At 47.5% G+C, this 23,004-nt stretch overlaps 1 protein-coding gene across 1 annotated transcript in view; it reads left to right on the top strand.

Moving 5' to 3' along the window:
- Window positions 1–21,754, top strand: part of shank1 (SH3 and multiple ankyrin repeat domains 1) — a 73,958-nt gene extending 52,204 nt beyond the window's left edge. Inside the window, 15 exon segments of the mRNA XM_051074003.1 lie at window positions 7,044–7,126; window positions 7,225–7,349; window positions 7,425–7,560; window positions 7,664–7,744; window positions 10,307–10,315; window positions 10,615–10,641; window positions 10,755–10,811; window positions 11,024–11,139; window positions 12,092–12,215; window positions 12,853–13,115; window positions 13,117–15,075; window positions 15,078–15,923; window positions 15,926–16,398; window positions 16,939–17,829; window positions 19,755–21,754. Of these exon segments, the coding sequence (XP_050929960.1) occupies window positions 7,044–7,126; window positions 7,225–7,349; window positions 7,425–7,560; window positions 7,664–7,744; window positions 10,307–10,315; window positions 10,615–10,641; window positions 10,755–10,811; window positions 11,024–11,139; window positions 12,092–12,215; window positions 12,853–13,115; window positions 13,117–15,075; window positions 15,078–15,923; window positions 15,926–16,398; window positions 16,939–17,829; window positions 19,755–19,842 (5,278 nt within the window). The 3' untranslated portion in view covers window positions 19,843–21,754.
- Window positions 21,755–23,004: the final 1,250 nt, after the last annotated feature.

Genomic DNA, 23,004 nt, shown 5'->3' with positions numbered 1-23,004 from the left:
TCCTCTGCCAGCCCACATGAGACCATTTTTGGGCCAACAGTGGGTCAAATAAGGACGAGCGAGCATGCAGTTTGGAGGAGAGAGGCAGAGCACCCTGCTAAACGCTGCTGTGCTGGTTTGTTGTTCCTTGTCAGACACATGCGTCGCCTCTTGCTCGTGCGTACGCAACGTAACAGTTGGTCGACGTGGATTTCGCAAACTCGCACGGCTTCACCTGACTCGACTTCTGCGACATACAGATCGCAGAGTGTGTGTTGAGGTTGTGGCACAGGGACACATCAGACAGACGCACATAAACACCATCATGTGGTCCCTCTGTATGTTTCCTCCCCTGCTCCCTCCCCCATCCCCCTTCTCTCTCTCTCTCTATCTGCCCCTCTGTCTTCCATGCCCTCTCTCTCTCCCTCTCATCACACATGCATGCACACACAAACAGATACTGTACACACAGAATCACAGCGGTATATCCTGACATGCAGGGAGGGAAACAAAAAGGCAGAGAGATGACAGAGGAGAGAGGACAAGCGCTGTGATCGTCCTCGAATGCAGGAGGGAGGCAAGAGGGTGAGAGAGGGAGAGAGAGGAAGAGAGGGGGAGAGGAACAGAGGGAGAGACGTAGAGAGGGAAGGAAGGAAGGAGGGAGGGAGGGGAGGGCAAGTCGACGGAGGACAGCTTCGACATACGTGGAAGGAGGCTCTGACTAAGAGATGATGTGAGTGCCTATTCGAGAGAATCTGTACCTCTCCTCTCTCTTTCTCTCTCCCCCTCCTCTTCCTCCTCCTCCTCTTCCTCCTTCCGCCACTCATCCGCCAGCTGTTTCTCTGTCCTCTCTCCTCTTCCTGTCTGCGTCGATGCGTCTCCTCCTCCCTCCCTCCCTCCCCCCCACCCCACCTCTCCCTTGCTCTACCCTCTCATTCATGCTTTGTTTACAGCTAATGTGAGGATGGAGTGTGTGTATGTGTGTGCATGTTAGAGGCTGGAGAGGAAAGAAGATTGGGGGGGTGAGGTGGGGGTGGGGGGGTGTTAGTTAAGTGTGATTTAAAGGCACGTGGGGTCAATAAGAGCAGCAGAGGCTCCAGAAGGATCTGATGTAGTCATGTACAAATAAGAGCAAATCAGCCTCTGAAAGCTTTTATCTGTGTAATATTACATAATAATAATTGGACTTGTCTTTCATCATTATGTCACATGATGATGATTATACCTTTTCAGTCATTTTAACTTCAAGAGCCTCCTCTGAATGAATGATTCCAGATAGGACTGTACTGTATAGAGCAGAGACTTATCTCAGTCGCATCCGTTTTTATGAATGGGGAATCATGACAGTGATAGATACGCAGAGTGAATACTATACATATAAACTATAGGAAGTGGGGGAGTGAGGAGAGATGGATGGAGGGAGGAGGAGTGTGTGTGGCATGAAAAACATGCATGTTTGGAGTGTGTGTGTTGATGTGTGTGTTTGTGCATGAAGCCCCCTGCGAAGAAACCCAATCACCCCTCTCTCTCTCTCTAAATTACCTCATTTCTCTCTCTCCTTTTTTTAAGCCACCTTATTCCCCCTCCCTCTCCCCCTGCTCCTCTTCTCTCTCCCTCTCTTTCTCTCCCTCTCTCTCTCTGTGTCGCAGTCACAGCGAACCATCTCCATCTCTCTCTCTCTCTCTCTCTCCCTCTCCCATTCCTCCTCTCTCTGTCTTAAGTATGAAGGGGCTGGGAGAGCTCGGCCCTCTCCCTCTCCCTTTCCCTTCTTCCATCTCTCTCTCCTCCTCTTCCTCCTCTCCTCCTCCTCCTCCTCCTCTCCTCTCGCGGCTCGCGCTCGCTGCTGTCTCGCTGGAAGACGAGAAGGAGAAGGAGAAGGAGCAGGAGAAGGAGGAGGAGGAGAGGGAGGGGAGGAAATGGCGATGGGGGCATGCGGCGAGGAGGATCTCTCCCTCTCCCTCTCCCTCTCTTCTTCCTGGCCGTCGCTCGGCCCTGTGAATAGGAGCGTCTGGTTCATTTACAGGTACCTGCCATGGCTTTTTATACCCCCCCTACCCCCCTCCCTCTCTCTCTCTCCCTCTCTCCCTCCAGTTGCTGGGGGAGACGGGGGGGGGGGGGGGGGGGCGGAGGGAGGGGTGCATGCATGTGGACATCATGGATGGCAGGGCAGGATCGATGAGATAGATTGACAGATGTTGCAACGCATGCTTGCAGACGGATGTGTTTGATTCAGTGTGTCTGCCTGTGTGTGTGTGTGTGTGTGTGTGTGAAGACAGACGAGAGCTGCTGCTGCACAACCCGGTGTATGAGCAGTGCAGCCGTTCTGTGTTTCGCTGTATGAACATGTGTGTGTGTGTGTGTGTGTGTGTGTGGCGTTTCTCTTTCTCTCTGCTTTGAATCGCTCTGTGAACAAACGTCCTCTAGCAGCGCTGCACCGGCAGAAGTGATGCTCGCTGCTTTTACTGATGTGCAGATTGATTACGTGTTTGTTTGTGTGCATGCATGCCTATGTTTGTGTGTGTGTGTGTGTATGTGTGTGTGTGTGTGTGCATGGATGATATGTTTGCTGTTGTCCGTCAAAAACACAAAGGTATGTGAGGGAAAATTTCTCCTCCTCTGTTGGCCGGTTGATTGCATGTGTTCTTGTGTCCTGCGTGATGCGTGGCGTGTTTCTGGATGTTTGTGTGTGTGTGTGTGTGTGTGTGTGTGTGTGTGAAAGAGAGAGACAGGGAGAAAGAAAGAGACTGCCGACAGAATGGAAACAGCGCATGGTGAGGGAGTTTTAACGATGCAGCATGCATGACAAGTTCCAGCTTCTTTCTGACACCTCTATGGAAGCCTGTTTGACCAAACCTGGTTAATGCCTCGGCTTCTTACCTGTGCAGTAAGAGACACACTGTACGTTCTGATGGATTGTCCAGCTCTGTCACTTGCACCTGAAATACTGAGTGACATCCTCTGAGGATGCAGTCTGCAAAGGTGCACCTGAGCATCTGAACCTGCTCCTCCTCTCTAAATCAGATGGTAGAGCCTCACAGAGACCAGGATGTATCCAGGTGTTCAGGTGTGAAGAAAACCAGCAAACCATGTTAGCCAGGCTGCTTCCATGATTTAAACCCTGCACTAAATTCCCATGCCAGTGTATTTACTACTGACTAGTGACAATCTGAATACAAATACCTTCTAATATGACCATGTCATGTGACCTTCCCTGATTCTACATGTTAGGGGAGATGACCTGAATGCTCTGTTAAATAACTGACCAGCTCCCGGTGGACTGAGGGACTCGGGGAGCTTCCGAGGACACACAAGTTGTGAGCAAAAGTAGGCTGCGTTTCTTCTCAGCTGCATGTGGAGGAGCTTCTGAACTGGGACAGGCCTTGTTAGCCCCTGTATCCATGTAGCCGGTCTAGAAATGTGGACTTCAGAGCATCCAGTCACTGATCTGGGACAAAGTTGACGACATCCTTGAAGACAGCAGAGCCTGAGTTAGTAGTCGGATGCAGCCTCTTACACACAAACACAAACGGCTTCCGGAGTGAGTGTGGGATGAGTAGTACCAGTGTACACATGACAGTTATGATCTGACACATCTTCCAGTGACCAACTCTTTGTAGAACAGTTGCCGTAATTATTTGTTCACTTTGGTTGTGCAGAAGGTTCAGAGAGCTGCATTTTCTGCTGCTTTGCTGTCACGTTTCTTAAAGTTACATGATGCTGATGGGCTAACAGAGCTGGCTAACAGGCTGTAATAAGGCACCATTTGTTCAGAATAACCAGTTTCTTGAACTGTTATTTGTTGCCTGAGCACAGGCTGAATTTCCAGCTCAGTAAATGAATGAATTCCAGTGACCTGTTGCTTGTGTTGCCTGCAGGGACAGAGCAGGCCTACAGGGTGAATTTAATGTGTGTGCCTGTATTTACCAGGATCTGATTTAACTAATGCAACTCTTACAGTTTAGAATTTAGGGAAAGTAGATGTTGTTTATGTGTGTGAATGCAGGTTTTTGTTCACCTGATTGTTTGAATTCCACATCTGAAACATCTAAATCCAGTGAAGCTTCTACAGTGTTTCTAAATCAAGATTACTGAAACAGTAATCTATATTCACTACTCACTCGTGTGTATTTATGTACAGTATACTGCATGTTTGGTCTTGGGAGCGTTTGAGGTCTGGACTGGGCGCAGAAATGGACAGAAGAGGACACGAATAACAAAGAGACAGAGAGGCTGTCACAGGCTGTGGAGAGAGTGATGCACTCTGTAGACTGACTGAAAAGATCAGAAATGTGACTAGATAAAAAAATGAGTGAATGATTAGAAGTTTGGAGAACAGGTGAGAGGAGAGCCAGTACAGATACAAGTCTGGAGAAGGCGGGGCCACGAGGATGGAGAGATATAAAGAAGAAGAGAAGGCAGTGCAGAGAGAAAGAGAGAGGGATGAACAGATGGAGTGGGCTGGGACTATTTTGGTGCACGATGGGATTATCAGCATGTGGTTACAGTATGTTACAGCTGACACGGCACATATACCTCTCTGACTGAATGGCCTTTCCATTCATAACAACACAACACTCCCTGATACCTCAGAGGTGGTGCTGTTCCTGAGACCCAACTGGACTGAAGTGGTTTAAACTAAACCGTGGCCTGGCGTCCGTGTGCGTGACGTGTCGTACCTGTTATTTTAGAGGGACTGTGGAGGTATTTCTGAACAGACCTACTGGGAACAGGCCCAAGAGGTCACAGGGCCCCGGGGCTGGAGCCTCGATTGTTTTTGTCTTTCTCAACAGTCACCGTGTCAGATTAGGAAATCATAGTGCTGTAAATTCTCTTCTTCGTGTTCGGTCAGGAGACTGGCTGCTCTGCAAATTATTCTTCATGTCCTTGTGAGCCTTCAGGAGGAGGGTCAAGACGTTGTAAACATGCTGTCAAGAAAAACAGGTGCTGATATGTTCCTCTGTCGTCCTATTGGTCAACGGGAAGGAGGATGTCGTAGGTGATTCTGAGATCCCCGGCGTTTATATTTGAGTCCAGTGGTGTAAATTTGTCGGCAACAACAACATCATGTCACAGTCAGGTTGAGTTTATGTACTGAGCTGGGCCTTAAGGTTTCATGACTATAATGGGACTCAAAAAGAGACAAAAAATACCAGAAAGAAAAACAACAGGACCACAAAGAGAGAAAACACGAGTGCAAAGACACAAGAAATGACCACAAATGACCAACAGACGGGGAAGGGGAAGCAAAATAATCAAAAACATGTCTGTGTTCTGGGGCTCATTGTCTCATCATCAGTCCATGAGACAGAAGCTGCATTTTATTGCTGTAGCCAGTCGAGGTGGATCTAGTTTAAACTGCTTTCTGTGCAGTTCTGTAGTTTAGTCCAGTGGTTCTCAACCTACGGGTGCTGCCCCTCCAAAGGGTCACATCAGAGAGAATGAGAGAAGAAGGAAGAAAGTAATTTCTGCTAAAAACTAAACACTTGTCTCTAATCTTTGCGTCGTGGTGAATTATTGGATGGATTTACCTCGTTTGGACCTCGAACAATCACTTAAATCAAACCATCTGAAACGTTTAGAGGGCAAATGTCTCTCTGGATGAACTGCCAACAACTCAGAGACATCTGAAACGTGACAAGAGACTTCAAGTAGAGGGTTCACTGTGCCAAAAAAGGTTTGGAACCACTGGTTTAATCCTCAACAATGAATTTTATTTTCTAAGTTTATGATATGTTTTAATGTAAATTCTTAATCTGGAAAGTAAAGTTTAGCTGTAGTTGTCAAATGAATCTATCGGAGCAGAAAGAACAATATGTTCTGGAAGTACTAATAGAAGTCAGAAGAAGTATAATGTGGCAATAAGTACCTCAAATACTGAGTAAATGTACTTTGTTAGTTGCCACCACTCTGCATCTTTCGGCTCTGTTTGTGCCAGAGGACGGAGCAGACAGTGTACTATAGTGTATGGGCTCCACCTGTGAGCACACAGTGCCTGTTCTCTGCTGTCAGTGACTAATAGTGTACCATTACAAGGCTTGGCTCTGGTGTGGACCTACCCAAGCAAGTTTCCCTGCGTCCACTTCTAGCTGTTGCTGAGGCAACAAGCAGCGCCATCGTACTGTATATAGCATCTCTTACTGAGGTTCTGGTGGAAACCGGCTCTGGGCTCGCTGTCAAAAACATACAACACAGTGAAGCGGAGCAAAACACTGTGTCATGTCACCACTGTACTGTAGGGATTGTGGCATAAATTACAGATTAATGAGGGTTATGGTTTGACTAACAGCAGCCGTTTTGAAGTATTTATTGTCATCACTTCAAGCAGCTTTTAGCCATTTAGAACATGAGACACTTTACATTATTACTTCTACTAATAATAGAAAATTAGATTATTAGAACAGCGTATTTAAGGGCATGTGAAATGTCAGGTAAATCAGGCTTTCCATAGACATACTATGACCTCAACCCATTTTTATATCTGCACTAAAAATATAAGTCAAACAAAAAGTGTATATTTTAAAGTACTTTGTTTACAGGTTTTGCTTTTCTTAAAAACTCAAATATAATGAGCAAGCACTTAATAACTGCAGCAATTAACACTTCCTTCATTTCTGTTATAATTAGCAGCAGGTTGTGTAGGCCTATCTTGGAAATATCCCAGGGATGTACAGCTAAACAGCTTCTTTTTTTAAGGAAATATTGAGGAAAGTTTCCAGGAAATTACCTCACAGCTCTCAGCACTCAAACATGAGGAAAAACAGAAATAAGAACAGGAGATGTGTAATTATTTCACACACAGTTTCACTGCAGTATCATAGTGAAATTAGCTTCTGCCTCGTGATTGGGTGGTGATGTCATCAGAGGGGGACACAGGAAGTGGGGAGCAGGCAGCAGAGGAGATGAGTGGTGTAGTTAGGGAATAAAAGGTAAATGTATTGATTTATTGATTTTAGAACTTGACTTTCTATCGATCACAGCAGAGGGTGGATGCAGATGATGTTCTGTACAGCTTGTCTGTTTCTGTTATTCCCAACTCTGTCTGTCCTCTGTCTCCTCTCTGCCAGTGACTATATAATCAAGGAGAAGACAGTGCTTCTGCAGAAGAAAGACAGCGAGGGTTTTGGCTTTGTGCTGAGAGGGGCCAAAGGTAAGAAGTACCTCACAATCACACTCACTCGCTGATTCAGTTCTGATTGTATACGACACACTGAATCCTCTCCTGTCATGTTTTCTCTGCGTCTCCAGCTCAGACTCCTATCGAGGAGTTTACTCCCACCCCGGCGTTCCCTGCCCTGCAGTACCTGGAGTCAGTGGACGAGGGAGGTGTGGCCTGGAGAGCCGGTCTCAGGATGGGGGATTTTCTGATAGAGGTACTGCCGTGATCGACCACTGCGTTATCTAAAGCACTGACATGGAGGTGAACAAATACTCTGTCTCTGTCTCAGGTCAATGGTCAGAATGTGGTGAAAGTTGGACACCGGCAGGTCGTCAACATGATCCGGCAAGGCGGCAACAGCCTCATGGTCAAGGTTGTCATGGTAACCCGCAACCCTGACATGGAGGAGGGTTCGAGGAAGAAAAGTAAGTCTATGTGCTGCACCCTGGGGTGGCGCTGTTGGAGGATGCTGGTGGTAACTGAACCATGATCTTGAACAGCTCGACTGAACCGTTCCCTCTCCTCCAGTTCCCCAGCAGAGCAAGAGGCTGAGCACGCCGGCTATCGCCCTGCGATCCAAATCCATGACTTCAGAGCTGGAGGAGATGGGTAAGAAACAGGCTTAGATGAACTTTTGGGAGGCTGAAAAGAGATGGATGGCAAAGAATGAAGAGGGAGATGTAGACAATGAGGGAGGGAGAAGGAGGAGAAAAAAAAGTTAGTGGGTAGAAATAGATTGAGGTGATGAGGAATGATAGAAACAGTGTGAAACCAGAGGGTTGGGGGTTGTTAAGGATGCTGAAAGTGAGAAGGGGAGTCGAGCGAGGGCTAAATTTAGACAGCAAGAAAGTAGAGAGGGAGATAGTGTACTTACTCAGCGACAGAAACAAAGGGAAGAGACAGAAGAAGAAGAAGATTGGCTACCGCCGTGGATGACGGTCTCAATGCATTTCACTGTTCTTTCAGAGGTTCCACACTGTCACTTCCAGCACCCCCACTACAGGTAACCCCACCCAGAAAAAGTGTCGCCATCCACCCTGTGCTCCCTCTCTCACCGCCCGCCTCTCTTTACCTCTTACCCCCCTGCACCCCCACCCCACTGCTTTAACCCCGGTGCCCACAGAGCAGCCCACCTTTGCTCGACACACACACACACACCTCACGCACACACACACACACAGGCGTGTGCTGACAAGTATTTGTTGCCTAGGTAACGCTGCAGTTTCCGGGTGCCACAAACATCATGTATCAGTGAGCAAGTTGCAAAAAATGTCACTTCTTTTGTTGAACATGTCTTTGGTTCATTTGGAAGAAATCACACCCAGGATAAAATTATTGAGATGAGTAATTTTTGAGGAGAAAAAAAAAACAAAAAAACAACAACAACTTTGTTCTAGGTATGTTGCTATGGTAACAGCATTATGTGTGGCTATGCTTATGCCGTCTCTATTTGAGGCAAAATAGTGGGAGGCGAGTGCATGGTGAGGGTCAACGCCCCCATTTGCAGATCAGAACGTTGGCCGGTGTTTTAATATCTGGTGATTGGGTTTTATCTTCTAAACATTTAGGATCGCTCGCCGTCGCTGTAGCTGTCGCTGCCGTCTGGTTTCTGAGCGTGCCCAGTGCGCAGCTGATGATGTGTGTAAACTCATACTGTCTTTCAGTAGTTACTCTTTCTCTTACAAACAATGGCTAGACACTCGCCCGAGTCAGGATCCGACTAAAGTTAATCCCGAGTGCTTCATCCCTCCCCCCGCCAGCCTCCTCCCCCTCACCTGCCTTATCTCTGTGGTGTGACCTCACCTGATCAGCACAAAGCATGAGCACCCAGTCTGACACACAGGTACCAGTTTCCTGAACCTCCAACCCACCTCCCCACTAAAAACACATGATCCAGTGCTCACTGTAAACACTGTGATTTCACTACTAACACTGTGTGTATGCAGTGATACTGTACAGGTGCTGAAGTTGACATACGACAGTCACCATTATCTCCACATTCATTTAGAGACATGAATACAGTTGCTGTAACACTGGCAGGAACAGCTTTATGAAGATGCTCTTCTTCCAGCACAAGTGAAGTGAACAGCTACATCCTCTTTGCTGAAGGAAGTTGTGTGTGTTTGTTTTTTTTTAGAGAAAATGTCAGAATTATGAAAACACAGCAGTAACCATGTTAAAACTGCGTTGACGAGGTGCCTCGTCGCCATCGTGCTAAGCTACTGAAGTTAACTGAACTGTGATAAACAGGTGTGAAAGTAGAGATTGGACCATAGTGAGCTTATTGCAGATACAGTGTATCAGTATCTGTAATTAATGTCCTGCTTAGCATGTTTCCTGGTCAATAAAGATAAATAAAAATCCAAAGGATCCTCAAAGATCCAACATCAGTTGAGCTTTATACATCACATAAAGCAAAACCTTTAAATGAAATGACTTCATATGAAGTGCAATTATTACAAAATATCTTAAGTTCATTTCGATACAGTGGCTTCATTTGCAGTCAGACACTTTGTGAGTTAAATCCTCGCTGCTTGTGCCTCCTCCTGGATCAAGGTGAGAGGAGCACAGTGTGCGATGAAGCCGTGTCAGCTCCTGCCATATGCTTATTCAAATGCATTAGAATTCATTTAGCTGTGACGCCTATTAAACTATCTCACCTCTGTGATTGGTGCAGTGTCCCAGTTCACCTAGAAGTCATGCTGCAAGATAACAAGGGCATTAAAATGGAAATCACTGTGCAGTGCACTTTAGTCCACAGATTGTTGTTGTCACAACCTTAATTTCACACAAGCATTGTTTAAATATGTTTGGACGCGTGTTTTGACAAAATTATGGCTCGTTTTTAAAAAGATTTGTGCAGTAACAGATGAAATAAACACAAGTCCAAACCATCGGATATTAAAATTTAACTTCTGTTCAATTCAGCTCAGTAAACCACACATTATGTAATATAATGTCTTGAGCATGAGTATGGCAGATAACACTCTCCCTATTCAGTCCACACACACTCAAACTCCGCTAACACTAAAGGGTCACCTTTAATTCCTCCTCTCTACTCCCCTCTGGACTTGTCCCTTTACTGTTCACTGGTTTAACCACTAACTCTTGTCTCCTCTTTGTCTCCTTTGTCCACACTTCTCCGCTGACGGGATCCTAACCATTTAACAGTGGAGAGAGGTGGGAGTCAGCTTCAGACTAATTCCACATTTGTGTGTGTGCAAGCGAGTGAGTGTGTGTGTAACAGCAAGCAGCATACTGTATATGTGTGCAGCATATTTACTGTATCATAAGTGTGCATGCTTCAGCTGTCTCAGAGCGTGGGTGTGATGTACGTTCTTTTACATCGAAGATCGAAAAGCTCGGTGAGGTGACTCAGTTTGTCGAGCTCCGGGGAATATGATTAGTATTCACTGTAACGACGCTATCGCACTTCCACTGCCTGCCAAAACTTAAGTCTCCTTTTGTCCTCCTTCCAGCTGCTACCCCTTGGAAAAAAAAATCAGGTATGCTCCGGTACACCAGTCGCTGAAGGCATTGTATTTATGTCCGTCCAGAATGACTTGGCACTCACCGCTCAGCCACTTAGTGAGCTTACTCTGTGTTTCTTTTCCTGCAGAATTCGAATCCTCACAAGTTGCAGAGAAGAAGAGGACAGTCTATCAGATGGCTTTGAGTAAGGCAGCTCATGTTGGTCACTGGATGTTTCCTGAATCTCCTCCTTGCTTTCTCATCCACCCTCATCCAGTGTGTCCCTCTCCACACATTCTTTCCTTCATTCTGTTGCTGTCCATTTTTCTGTTTCATTGCCGTGTGTCCCTTTCTCTCTCTCTTTCTTTCTGTCTCTCTCTGTCTGTCTCTTTCTCTCCCCTTCTTTTTTCCTCTCAGATAAACTAGATGAAATTCTTGCAGCAGCTCAGCAGACAATCAGCACCAATGAGGCGCCGGGGACACGGGCACAGGGGCCAAAAAGAGACAGAGGACGAAGTTTCTATGGCAATGAGGTGTGTGCTGGGAAACGCTGCAGGATATTCACGTGTGTCCTGAGATGTGTGTGTGTTCCTGTGTTGACTGGATGTGTTAGCAGCTTGAGATGTGTGCTTTTCTACTTTGAAACTGAGTTCAGAAAAGACGGCACGAAATAAGAAACAGAAATTTAAGAAAATTAAAAGAAAAAAACAACATTTCCCTTCAGTCCTAAATCAAAAAGTTATCAGACAGAGTTTCATAGTTTCACATTATTTCACCCTGAAGATAAACTTTTATTTACAACTGAAAACCAAAACACCAGGAGCATTTTTCATATTCATGTGGAGCAGAATATATAGTCCAAACTCTCTAACATGACACTAACGTTTGCAGCAACATCTTATGTTTCATTTAAAGGCTTAGAAATGTTAAAAAGTGAAGAATTATTACCAGTGAATATGTCAGTTCTTGTGGAAACAAACAGACAGAAAAAGTCTTTTATTCTTGTATTATTTGAACCAGCGATATTTGGAATTAACAATCAGTCAGTAATGATTAACACCAAACTCTCTAGATATTGGGTTTAAGAGCATTTAATTGAGTCTGGATCCAGTTCTGAATCAGCTTATTCAATCCAAATCTTTTAAAATCTTGGAAGTGCTTTGGTGGTGAATGAAGATCTGTTGCCCTCCTGCAAATATTTGGAATATTAAAGTGTTTGTTGTTAACAACAGCGTGCATTATTTTTTTCTTTCTTGACGCGTTCAGTGTCAGAGAGAGAGGAGACAAATTAAACAGAGAATGTGAATAAAAGATTCATTAAGGGATTCATTAGGCTCACAGCTTAACAGATCAGGGTTGGAACCAGATCCAGAATGGAACCGGCCACCGGAACAGATCCTTACCCACACATGTACACGACTTTCACCACTGTGTGTTTTACCTTATTTCACGTGCTCTCCTTTTTTTTTTTTTTTACCATTCCAGCCAAATTACGGGGATCAGTCCGGGATGGGGATGATGTCGTCGGGGTTGGGCCTCGGCTATGAACGCGGACAGTACACCTCAGGTCACGCCCCTCAGCACGGTATGCTGCGGCAGAAATCCATCGGTGAGGCTGTCTGTTCTTTCCGTCTGCCCCTCTGTTCGCCTGTCTGTCTGTCCTCTGGACCAGTAGAGGTCTGCGCTGTGCTGACCTGTTTGTCTGTGGCCAGCGATGTCTCGTCTGTGGGCAAACTGTGCTCTATCTGTAGATGATCGTACCTGTGCTGTTTAAATAAGATGTCTGTTTGTCTTATACTCACTCTACTACTATCTGTTATATGCAGAAGTGCCACTAATCTCTTTGTTTCATTCTGATGGCTTATTTCCTGGTGTGCTGCTTACTAAGGCTTTGCTAACTCTCCCTTTAAATAGTTTCTCTGGTGACCAATAACACAAATGTTGCTGTGTAATGCTGTCCAGTTGCTACTTGTTTGTGGAATATATAGCACTAAGTGATTTACATACTAACAGACATAAGAACTGAGGACAGACTTGCTGGCAGGTAGATGGGCAGGCAGATTTAGACAGACACTCTCATAGATTACCCTCAGCCTTCCTTTTTTCTGGCTCCATTTCCTCTGCACTCTTATTCCCCTGTTCATCAGCCTCTTACTCTCCATCTGTACCATCTGTACTTGGACGGGCGCAGCCGTGTTTCATCCCTATTTGTTTTTTTCTCTCCATTTGTGAATGCTGTACTGCAGGGGTGCCTGAGGAGGAGAAGCAGTTCCTGCATCCTCCAACCATGAAGTTTGCCCGCAGTCTGTCGGTGCCCGGCCCAGACGACATCCCTCCTCCTCCCACCACTGCACCACCAGACCCTCCGTTCTCCTCCGCTCCGCCGCTAGGTTGGAGAGCGAAGTCGTCTCAGCAGCCGTCTGTCTCCGTGTCCCAGTCCACATCCACCTCTGCGCACTACCAGCCCTACTCCCAGTCTGTGCACTTCACCCACGGGGGCAGGGAGAGAGGCGGGTGGTCCCACCACTGGCCCCAGCAGCGGAGCGGTGGACCACACGACCTCGTATGCACATGCATCTGCTCACACTGCTCAAAGCAGGACTGCTTCGCGGAAGGTTGCCTACACTGGGGAGGCTGTTGCAGCTGGTGGAGGGGCAAAGGCAGCAGGTCTTAGGAGAGGCTACAGCACCGCCGTCCCCCCATCCAGCATTGCCACTGTAATGCCCCAACAACAACAGACTACCCAGAGTCAACCCCAGCGATCAGACCGCAGTGCAGCCGGGGCTGGAGCAGGGGGTCCTAAAGGAGGGGCTCGGAGAGGTAAGGGTCCTCTGGTGAAGCAATCCAAGGTGGAGGACCTGCGCGTCGGCCAAGGCACGCTGGGGGGCAAAGGCTCGGTGGAGAAAAGCTCCATCCCCATCCCCACCATCATCGTCAAGGCTCCTTCGACCAGCAGCAGTGGACGCAGCAGCCAGGGCAGCAGCGTGGAGGCCGACGCTCCTGCGTCAGGGGAGACAGATGAAGCCAAAACACCCCACGGTCCTCCTCCTTCCACTCCTGCTCCGCAGCCCCCTGCCCCGCCTTCCATCCCAGCACCGCCGCCTCCATCCTTGCCTTCTATGCGAGCCCAGGAAAACCTGGACTTTACCAGCCAGTTTGGGGCTGCCATCGTCGGGGCAGCTCGCCGAGACAGGGAACGGTTTCACGAAGCCCGCAGAAAGAGTGCCTCCTTGTTTATGTCTGCTGAGGAGGACGTGAGTCTCGGGGGAGTGAGTGACGGAGTAGGAGGAGTAACAAGGACTCAGGTGTCACAGCAACAGCTCAGCACACAGGCTGAGAGTTCATCCACACGGCTCCGCCCTTCCAAGTCTATTGACGAGGGCATGTTCTCTGGAGACACCTTTATCCATCACACCCGCAGCATGCCTCCAGCCTTTGGTCTACCTGAGTACTCGTCACCTGCCCTGGACTATCAGCCTAAGTCTGTGCCTACTGACTTGTACACAGCAGCAGGCAGGCAGCCAGCTCCCTCCACCACCACCACCTTTATTCACCCTCTAACAGGAAAGGCTCTTGACCCCACGTCACCGCTAGGCCTCGCCCTGGCTGCCAGAGAGCGCGCTCTGAGGGATGATAGCAGGTTAAGGAGGGGAGCAGAGCACCACTTCACCCGCCAGATGTCGAGTGTGGTTTTCCCTTCATCTACCGTCACCTCTCAGCCGGTGTCATCTGCCGCTCAGTCCTCCAGCTCCTCCTACCTGGTCACCTCGTCTTCTCTGGCTGCCACTACGCCCACTGTCGGCCGCCCACCCTCACCCAGAATCCTCAGAGGAGTCGGGAGCGTGTGGGGTGAGGAAGGCGGCGGAGGAGAGAGGGAGCGGGAGGGAGGAGGGGCTCGCGAGGGGCTGAGAGTTCGCTTCTCTGAGGACAAAACGGTCCACACGCACCATTACCAGTCTCAGCCGTATCAACCAACCTACAAAGAGAGGGAGCGGGAGAGGTCGAGGGAACGGGAGAGGGAGCTGTCGAGAGAAAGAGAGAGAGACAAAGAGAGAGAGGGCTACATGAGGAGGGCAGAGCAGGCTGCCGCGAACGCAGCGGCCGCTGAAAGCGCCGCTCAGCAAGCGTCCCAGTCCCAGCAGCCTCGGAGGCCCTCTTTTCTCAGGATGGAAAGTCAAGCTGATGCCTATATCTTGTCCCTCACCCCTCCCTCTCCTCCACCTACCAGTTCTCAGCAGACCACTGGGGGCACTGGCCTGATGGTTCTTCCTCCCCCCGCCCCCTCAGTTGATGCAGACGACGAGTTTGTCTACGCAGACCCCCTCCCGCCTCCGTTAGAGTTTGCTAACAGCTTCGACAGGGGAATATCAGGGTACGCACAACACGGGATGCTCCCCAACAGCCTGACGTCCCGCCAACAGCAGGTACCACCCCCGCCACCTCCTCCGCCTCCTCCCCCACCACCACCGCCCCTCCACCCCCCCAAAAAGAACCATTCTCAAGCGGGTTTCCTGCTCATACACCCCTGCCCTCACCTCAGGCGGGGGACTCCACCGCCTCCAGCCTCACGTCTTACGACAGTGAGGTGGCTAACCTGACTCAGTCCGCTCCCTCGCCCTCCCAGACCTCCCCCAACCCCCCGCCCCCTCCCTCGCCCTCTACCCTGCAGCCCACCTCGATAGCAGGACCTCCTCCTCCCCCGTCAGTCTCACCACCGCCTCCTCCTGGATCCTACCACAGACCCTTCTCTATGTCCCACCCTCACCACCTTTACAACAGCACTCACACCCCTGGGCGCTCCTCTCCCACGCCTCCCCCGCACACAGTCGCGCCTCCCCCAGCCTACCGTGGTCCCCTAGCGCCCTCCTCCACTGCTGCCACCTCTGCTCCACACAGGGGCACTGCCTCCCATGCCACGACCGCTAGCTGTGCCGCTATAACCACCGCTGCTGCCACCACAACAAGCACCTCCACTCAGCTCTACCACGAGCGAACACATACCACACATACGACACCCTCCACCGCCATCACGGGCACTCGCAGGACAGGGGAGCACCACCGTCCTCCCCCTGCCACCAAGAAAGGAGAGTCCCAGGAGACGGTGGTGGACTCTGGGATTGAAGAGCTGGACAGCCGCAGCAGCAGCGACCACCACCTGGACAGCATCCTAGCTCTAAGCGGAGCCGGCGTCCGAGGTGACAGGCTGGACCGAGGGGAGAGGGGAGTCGGAGCTGGAGGACGTTTGGGAGGGGGAGGCGGGACGGGGGAATCAGATAGGGGAGGAGATTTTCTGGAGTCTTACATGAGCTATCCTGGATCGGACAAACGTTTGAGATGCAGAATGCCACAGCAGCGGCCTCCACCTACCCAAAAACCAGCAGGTTCAGAGACGGAGGTCGCGCCGGGGATCTACACAGGCAGACCAGTACCGCTCCCGCATCCTTCCACTCCCACAGACGAAGAGACGAGCAGGAAGATGACGAGAGCGAGGAGGGAGTGGCAGAGGATGAAAGTGGCCAGGATGGATACGGGGTGAGGGACATGCAGAGCTTGGGACGCCCCACTTCGCCATACTTCGATCGGCCACGCACCCCGGAGATGAAACCTCTCTGGGGCGAGGGGCAAATGGCCGGCGATGGAGGCAGCGGCCAGCCCGGGACACTTTTAGAAGGGAAGAAGATTTACCCTCCTGCTTCCAGTATGAAGCCCAGCATCATTAATGAGCTGAGCAACAAACTGCAGCAAAGAAGCAAGGACAGCTGGAGCAGCCAGAGACCACTGAGCAGACACAGGTACATGAGCGGCAACTTTAGCTTCATGTTTTTCAGTGTCATAGAATGAACTACATCTTCAGCATTGTCGCTCTATCCACGTTTCACCTTGTGTCAAAACATCATCGTGCCGTCTGTAACGTCTCCACCTCCCCTGACTGAAACTGTACTGTCTGTTTATGTCTTGTGTAAGTGTTGTGTCTATACTGTGTAAACCTCTCTTTTTATTTCTCTGGCTTTTTCCATGTGTTTCTCTCAGAAGCAGACACAGGTAAAAGAGCCACTTCCACTCTACTTTTCTTTTCTGTCTGCAAGAACATAAAACTCTGACACCTGCTTGAATTTACAGCCTGTTGTGAGACAGTAAGAAAAGAGAGGAAATCATGTTAAACTTACTGTTCACATTCTCAAACTGACAGTATAAAACAATTTTAATCCAGAGGTTCCAAAAATAGCTGGACAATGTTTCCCTTAGTGTGTGTGCATGTTTTTCATCTTGTTGTTTTCTGCTTTCTGTTGTGCTTTTCCTCTGTAACAACTTCTCTCTCTCTCTGTTTACAGATTTTCAGAAGACTCAGCCTCAGCTCTGAGCCCCCCCTCGGCTCGATCCCAGTCCCCGTCTCCGATCTCGTTATCGCAGCCATCGTTGTCCCCGTCCCCGACACCTGCCTCCCAGTACCCCAACTGGGGCCGATCCCCGTCTCCTCAGCCTCCAGCTGCATCTCAGCCTCCACGTTCACATTCCCCGCTGTCCCCGACGTCCTACTCCCCGTACCCCACCTCCCCCAAACACAGACCTGTCTACCGGACCAAAGCCCTAGAATTCCAGTTCATCCCAAGTCGCGAGTCCCGCAAAGCAGAATCACACATGCTCCAGCGTAGGCGAGCGCCCAGCCCCCTCATCTCTCCGTCAGAGAGGCCCAAGCTGGGTCCACCACGCCCATCATCCCTCCCGCTCCTGCCCACCACTCCCCTATATAGCGCCATCTACGACCTCCGAGGTTCAATTACCCCGCCGTCGCCTGGGAACCCTCTTGGCGATCCTTACTTCTCGCCCTCTCCTCCCCTGTTTGCCCCCTCTGGTGCCCCTCCTCCTCCAAACTCCACTTTAGTTGTTTCACGATCCCTCTCTCCGACGCACTTCCTGTCTGGGACCTCGTCTCCACCCCTGCATCCTCTCCCTCCGCCACCCTGCCTGAGTTACCCCCATCTACCGCCCCCGTCCCCTACCAAGCCGTTTGCCTCCAAGCCGTTGCCCTACTGGACCAAGTATGACGTCGCAGACTGGCTAGGATACCTGAACCTGGGTGAGCACAGAGAGCGTTTCCTGGACAACGAGATCGACGGCACCCACCTGCCCTCTCTGACCAAGGAGGATTATCTGGACTTGGGCGTGACACGTGTGGGCCACCGCATGAACATAGAACGAGCCCTGAGGAGCGTAATGGACAGGTACGGCTGCACAGTTCACCACTGCCAACTCATTTACTAAACTGGAGGAGGCACAGATGATCCTTAAATGTGTCCTGGCAGGACCATCTCAATTATTTGGAATATTTACAGTTGGCTAAATGCATTTTTCTCTGAGTACACTTGTTTAAAACTTTTCACACAGTTATTTTTAACAACATGCAGCTCAACACAACAGTTAATCTCATATCTAAAATGCACCAGTGCAACCAAAACACTTCATATAGGATCAGCTCTGGTACCAGAGCACTGATCGTGTTTATCTCCCCTCAAGAAACTAGCACTGCAATATGTATTACTGCTGTTTAGAAGGATTCCTTCACAAAATCATGTTGCCTTGTGGTAAATGTTACAGGAATGAATGAGAAATGCTGAAATATGGTTTATTTCCCTAAAATAATTACAGTACTGTGATGAAACACTCTGCTGAGTGTTGTCATTTTTTTCTGTTTGTAGATCCAGCACAATGTGGCAGGATTGTTTTGTTTTTGTTTTTGTTATTTTGTGTTTTGTGTGTACATTTAGACGTTTTAAAACAGTCTGTACAAAGAAAGAAAGAAAGAAAGAAAGAGTATTTGTAGTAGTATGTGAAGGTGAAGCACTTGAACACCAGTATGCTGATAATATAAATTACTTTAAACAAATTAAATCATGGCTTAGATAACTGGTTACCCCGTCCAAGTCACACCACTGTTATATTTAGTCCTAATGTTAGAAATCCAACACCATAAAATCTTTTCTCTCCCTTTTGTCGTTCAGCTTGTGTCATTCAGAATAAACATGTCAGGAATAAATTTCCAGTGGCTTTTCACTCCTTCCTCCGTCTGCCCTTATTTTAAGCTCTAAAAGCTTTAGCTCTGTTTGAGCCAGAGGAACAGCGCCCTCTTCCTCTCCTGTGCTGTAAAGCATTTCATCAGATACAAAGTGTGAATTGACCTGTACCTGCAGCTCAGCTGATGAAATGAACCTGGCCGTTGTCAGTCATTAACTCTGCAGTGTCTAAGGATGGAGTTCAGTAGCATTTTACTGAATCTGATTCCAGTTCTGAATCTGCTCATCAAATCCCTCTCTGAGTCTTTTTCAGTCGTTGGTTGTTTGGGGGAATGAAGACATCTGTTAGTTTTAAAAAATGTGTCGTTTTTATTTCACTCGGCGCCATAACAAAACAAATGTCAACTGTTCTGTAATAAAGATTATAACTAGATATTATTAACAATCCAGCTTCTCAAGAATCACGTTAGGGACCAATTACCAAACACTGACACTAATAGAAACTACAGTGATTAACTATCAAATCTAAACCATGGTTGTCCTGCTGTGTTGAAAGCTTGTAGGTCTTTCACCATTTATCACTGCTGTGTGACATTCACTGACCCTGTCCTCACTGGATAGGCCGTGCTGCAGCTGCAAAAGCTGTAGAAAATAAAGTAAAAACAACACTGTGAGAAACAAGATTCATTCTGCTTTATCATCCTGTGATTACCAACTCAATGAATTTCTTATTTTTTAATGTTACCTGAAGGAAAATTTGCTGCATCAGACAGGTGACAGAGTACAGTGGCTGAGGCCTGTAGTGTCAGAGAGGGAGGCAAAAGAGAAAACCTAAACAGAAAACGTGAATGAAGGATTCAGTGAGGGAGCTTAATGAATCTATTCTAATCTTTTGGTATTTTATCAACTTGGAACCAGATCCAAAATGGAATCTGCTATCGGAACACGTCCCTAGACCCCATAGTTTCCTAATGAACAAATAATTCTCTCCGTTTTAAAAAGGATGAATCACACAAGAGAACAATTCACAACTGCAGGTGAATGTGCATGGTGCATGGTGCAGCAAAACACCATTCACTGTGATCTAAAAAGCTCTAAACATCACTTGTGTCCTGTGTCTGTTCTTCTGTCCTCAGGCTGTCCAGCAGCCCATTTCCCATTTCTGTTCTCTCACCTCGGGACGGACAGACTGAGAGGAGGAGGGACGACGGGAGTCGGAGCTGAGGTTGCAAATGCAGAGAGGGAGGGAGAGAGAGAGAGAGAGAGAGAGAGAGAGAGAGAGAGAAGGAAGGAGGGGTTGGAGTCAATGAGGGAGGAAGACACAACTGCTGCTGTCCATGGTAGATTCACACAACAAATGAGGGGGGAACAGATTTCACACAGAGAGCGACAGAAAGAAGGGAGTCAAGTCCCAAAGGGAGATGGAAACACAGGGACGGAAAAAGGGCTGACGATCCATAAAGGCACCGGCTGGCAAATCCCCAGTTGCAGCAGGCTGATTTACACAAGTACACTTCCCAATATACATGCACAGTCACACCAATCAACAAACACAAAACACCCTCTCATCCAAAATGCATATGAAGACACTATGGCTGCAGCAGATAGTGAGGAAAGGTGATGAAACCGAACCAAATACTTGAGAGGAACAATCAAACGGCAGGTAGATTTTTAAAAGAGTGGAGCTGGAGAAGACAGAGGCGTCCTTCACTGTGCAGCCATCTTGTCCAGTAGTCCTCTTCCCCCTCAGCCAGCTGGTTAATTCTGTTAAGAGTGGAACCCACCAAGAATATTTAGAGTGCAATCAATGACAACCCCTCCCTGCATGAGTGGATGCTAGTTTTAAAATGAGGATGAGAGTGAATGTCGGTCTGTTTGGTGAACATAGGACGACGCAGGAGCAGCATATCATGACAGCTTCCTAGAGGTGACGAGGGCGCAGGCGGTTAGCTCGTGGTCCAGGTGGCTCGCTGCGTCTTTGGCTATGATTGGTTAGGTCTTGTTTTTACCTCACCACTGGTAGGGCTCTGTCCTCACTGCAGGTCCTGTCACCAGGATCTTATGTGTTTCTCTATAGCTCTTTATCATCTTAAGTCTTATAATGACATATATACAGACTGGTCACTGTATCACAAATTTGTAGCAAAAATAAGTGCCCAGACCAACAACATAAAAAAAGAAACACACTGATACGCACACACAGGCACCCAAGTTACTACTATACATGCCTGCATGCATACACCAACATGTAGACATACACATATACACACAAGCACTTACCTGTGTTTGTGTTAGAGTTTATGGGACACCTTATATATAGACACACACTATATGTTTGGATCCAAGATGTACTCATACAAAAAGGAGACAGACTGTGCTTTCAACTGTTAGACGGGACACGTGACAATGTGAAGAGAAATCTCCCAGAGGATTTTATTTACCGGGAAAGACTTCCTCTCAGCGTCGAGGCAACTGTCGTACACCCGTTCAGACCTTCTGTCCGAGGGAGACTGGAAAGGAGAGGGGAGGGGAAGAGGAAAAACTGCCAATTTTCTTGCTCTTTCCCACCCAATCCCCCCTGCTCCTTCCAGGAGTGGCCTCCCCCCCCTCCTCTTTCTCGACTAAATCCAGGAGGAAACAAGCAGCCACCCGGCCGATGGGGATCTGAGAGTAACACTTATATCGAATTTTAATACTATGATTGTTCTTACAATTTTTAAACTTTAAATGGGAATACTGGAATACTGATACTGATATGAAGAGATTTATTGTTACTATTAATCATTACTATCATCGTCCTTACTGTTATTAAAGCCTCAGAGAGTTCCTGGTTTCTGCCTTTGGAGGCTGAGTTGGCGCTCTTGTGCAGTCAGAGCGTTTTCTGCCTGCGTAGTGAAGATAATCGTGTTGGTTATATATTTAAATATATATATATGTAGGTATTTTTGAACTGAAAGATGCATATTATTTGGTGCACTGTACCCTTAACATTGCTTCTATGTGACGAGAAGCATTGCAACTTAATGTGAAGCACATTTTTAATCACTACTTTTTTTTTCTTACTGTTGTCAAGTCTGTGAAGCTTTAATCAAAATTACACTTTAAGGCCTCAAAATATTATTTTCTCACTCTTTTTTTTTTTTTTTTTTTTTTAAAAACGGTAATTGCCATTTAATATTATGCAGATGCTGAAAATGTAGCAACTGTTACTCTGGGGATGCCCACAATACACTTAAGTGAAAATTACGTATCACTTTATTTAAACACTTCCTATAAATTATTATTTTTTCCAATTCTGGACAACACCTGCCCCCTCTTGATTGATCACATGCATAAATTCCTTTCTTTTTCAGTGTCCTGATTTCCTTTCATCATTTTCTCATCAGCTTTCATGGCACATTTTCATCTCATTACAACCTCAGTCCTGCTTTTCTCACTGTTGCTGAGATCAAATATAAGGGCTCTCTCATGACCTCTCTACCTTGAACAACACTTCACCTCTCCTGCTGCTTTTGAGTCCTCGAACACATATCAAACGTGCGTTTTTACATCGAGGGTGTCGACGGGGAGGGGGGGTTCCCTCTCCTCCCGGCCTCGCTATCCTCAGTCTATTTTTGCAAAAAGATAAATGAGTTTTCATAGATCACTTCGCTCAAAGTGCACATACACACAGGCTATAAATATGAATGAGCAAAGGTCATTAAGGGGGATTGGTTTCTGTAATTACTCTGTGGTGGTGGTTGAGAAGATTATATTTGGATGCAAGGGAAATAGCAATAAGGACGATGAAAATAATGGTCATCTAATTATGGTTTAAGATGTAAAAAAAAGTCTCAAAAGTTCTAAAGAATCTCTGTCTTCCAAATAATGTTTAACATGAAAAGGTACAATGTATTTATTTAACTGTTCTGCTTTCTATACAGTTCGACCTGTTCTCTACATCTGCCCCCCTTCCACTGTTAATGGCCTGACAGTATTAAGAGCTCCACCCTGTCTCCGCTCATCGTTTTGCATCTTCTCGTTTGTACAAAGCACCTTCTGCAGTCGCTGACGTGCCAGTATGCTCACAGCTCATTGTTTATTACCAGCATATTATGCAACGACCCTATTTCCATTAGCAACTGTGACTTTTTTTGCATTTCCCTTTAGAGGTTTTGAAGTCATTTTCAGCCAAAAAGGGGGATTGTTTCTGAATGGGTAAATAAGCAGAATGTGGCTCACTGTCCGAACTCAATCCACAGCCAGATTCTACTTGTTTCTATCAGGTATCTAAACAGTTTGCTAGTGTAAATAGGGCCAATTAATAACTTTGGATAAGAAACTTTGAAAACATCTCTTGCTGATACAATGATGTTCTCGTTAAGTGACTGGTGAGAAACTGTTTTT

This window comes from Lates calcarifer, linkage group LG11 (assembly GCF_001640805.2).
Source record: "Lates calcarifer isolate ASB-BC8 linkage group LG11, TLL_Latcal_v3, whole genome shotgun sequence".
Classification (NCBI taxonomy): domain Eukaryota; kingdom Metazoa; phylum Chordata; class Actinopteri; family Centropomidae; genus Lates; species Lates calcarifer.
The sequence above is the reverse complement of the archived record's forward strand: the minus strand, read 5'-3'. Positions and strand labels throughout refer to the sequence as shown.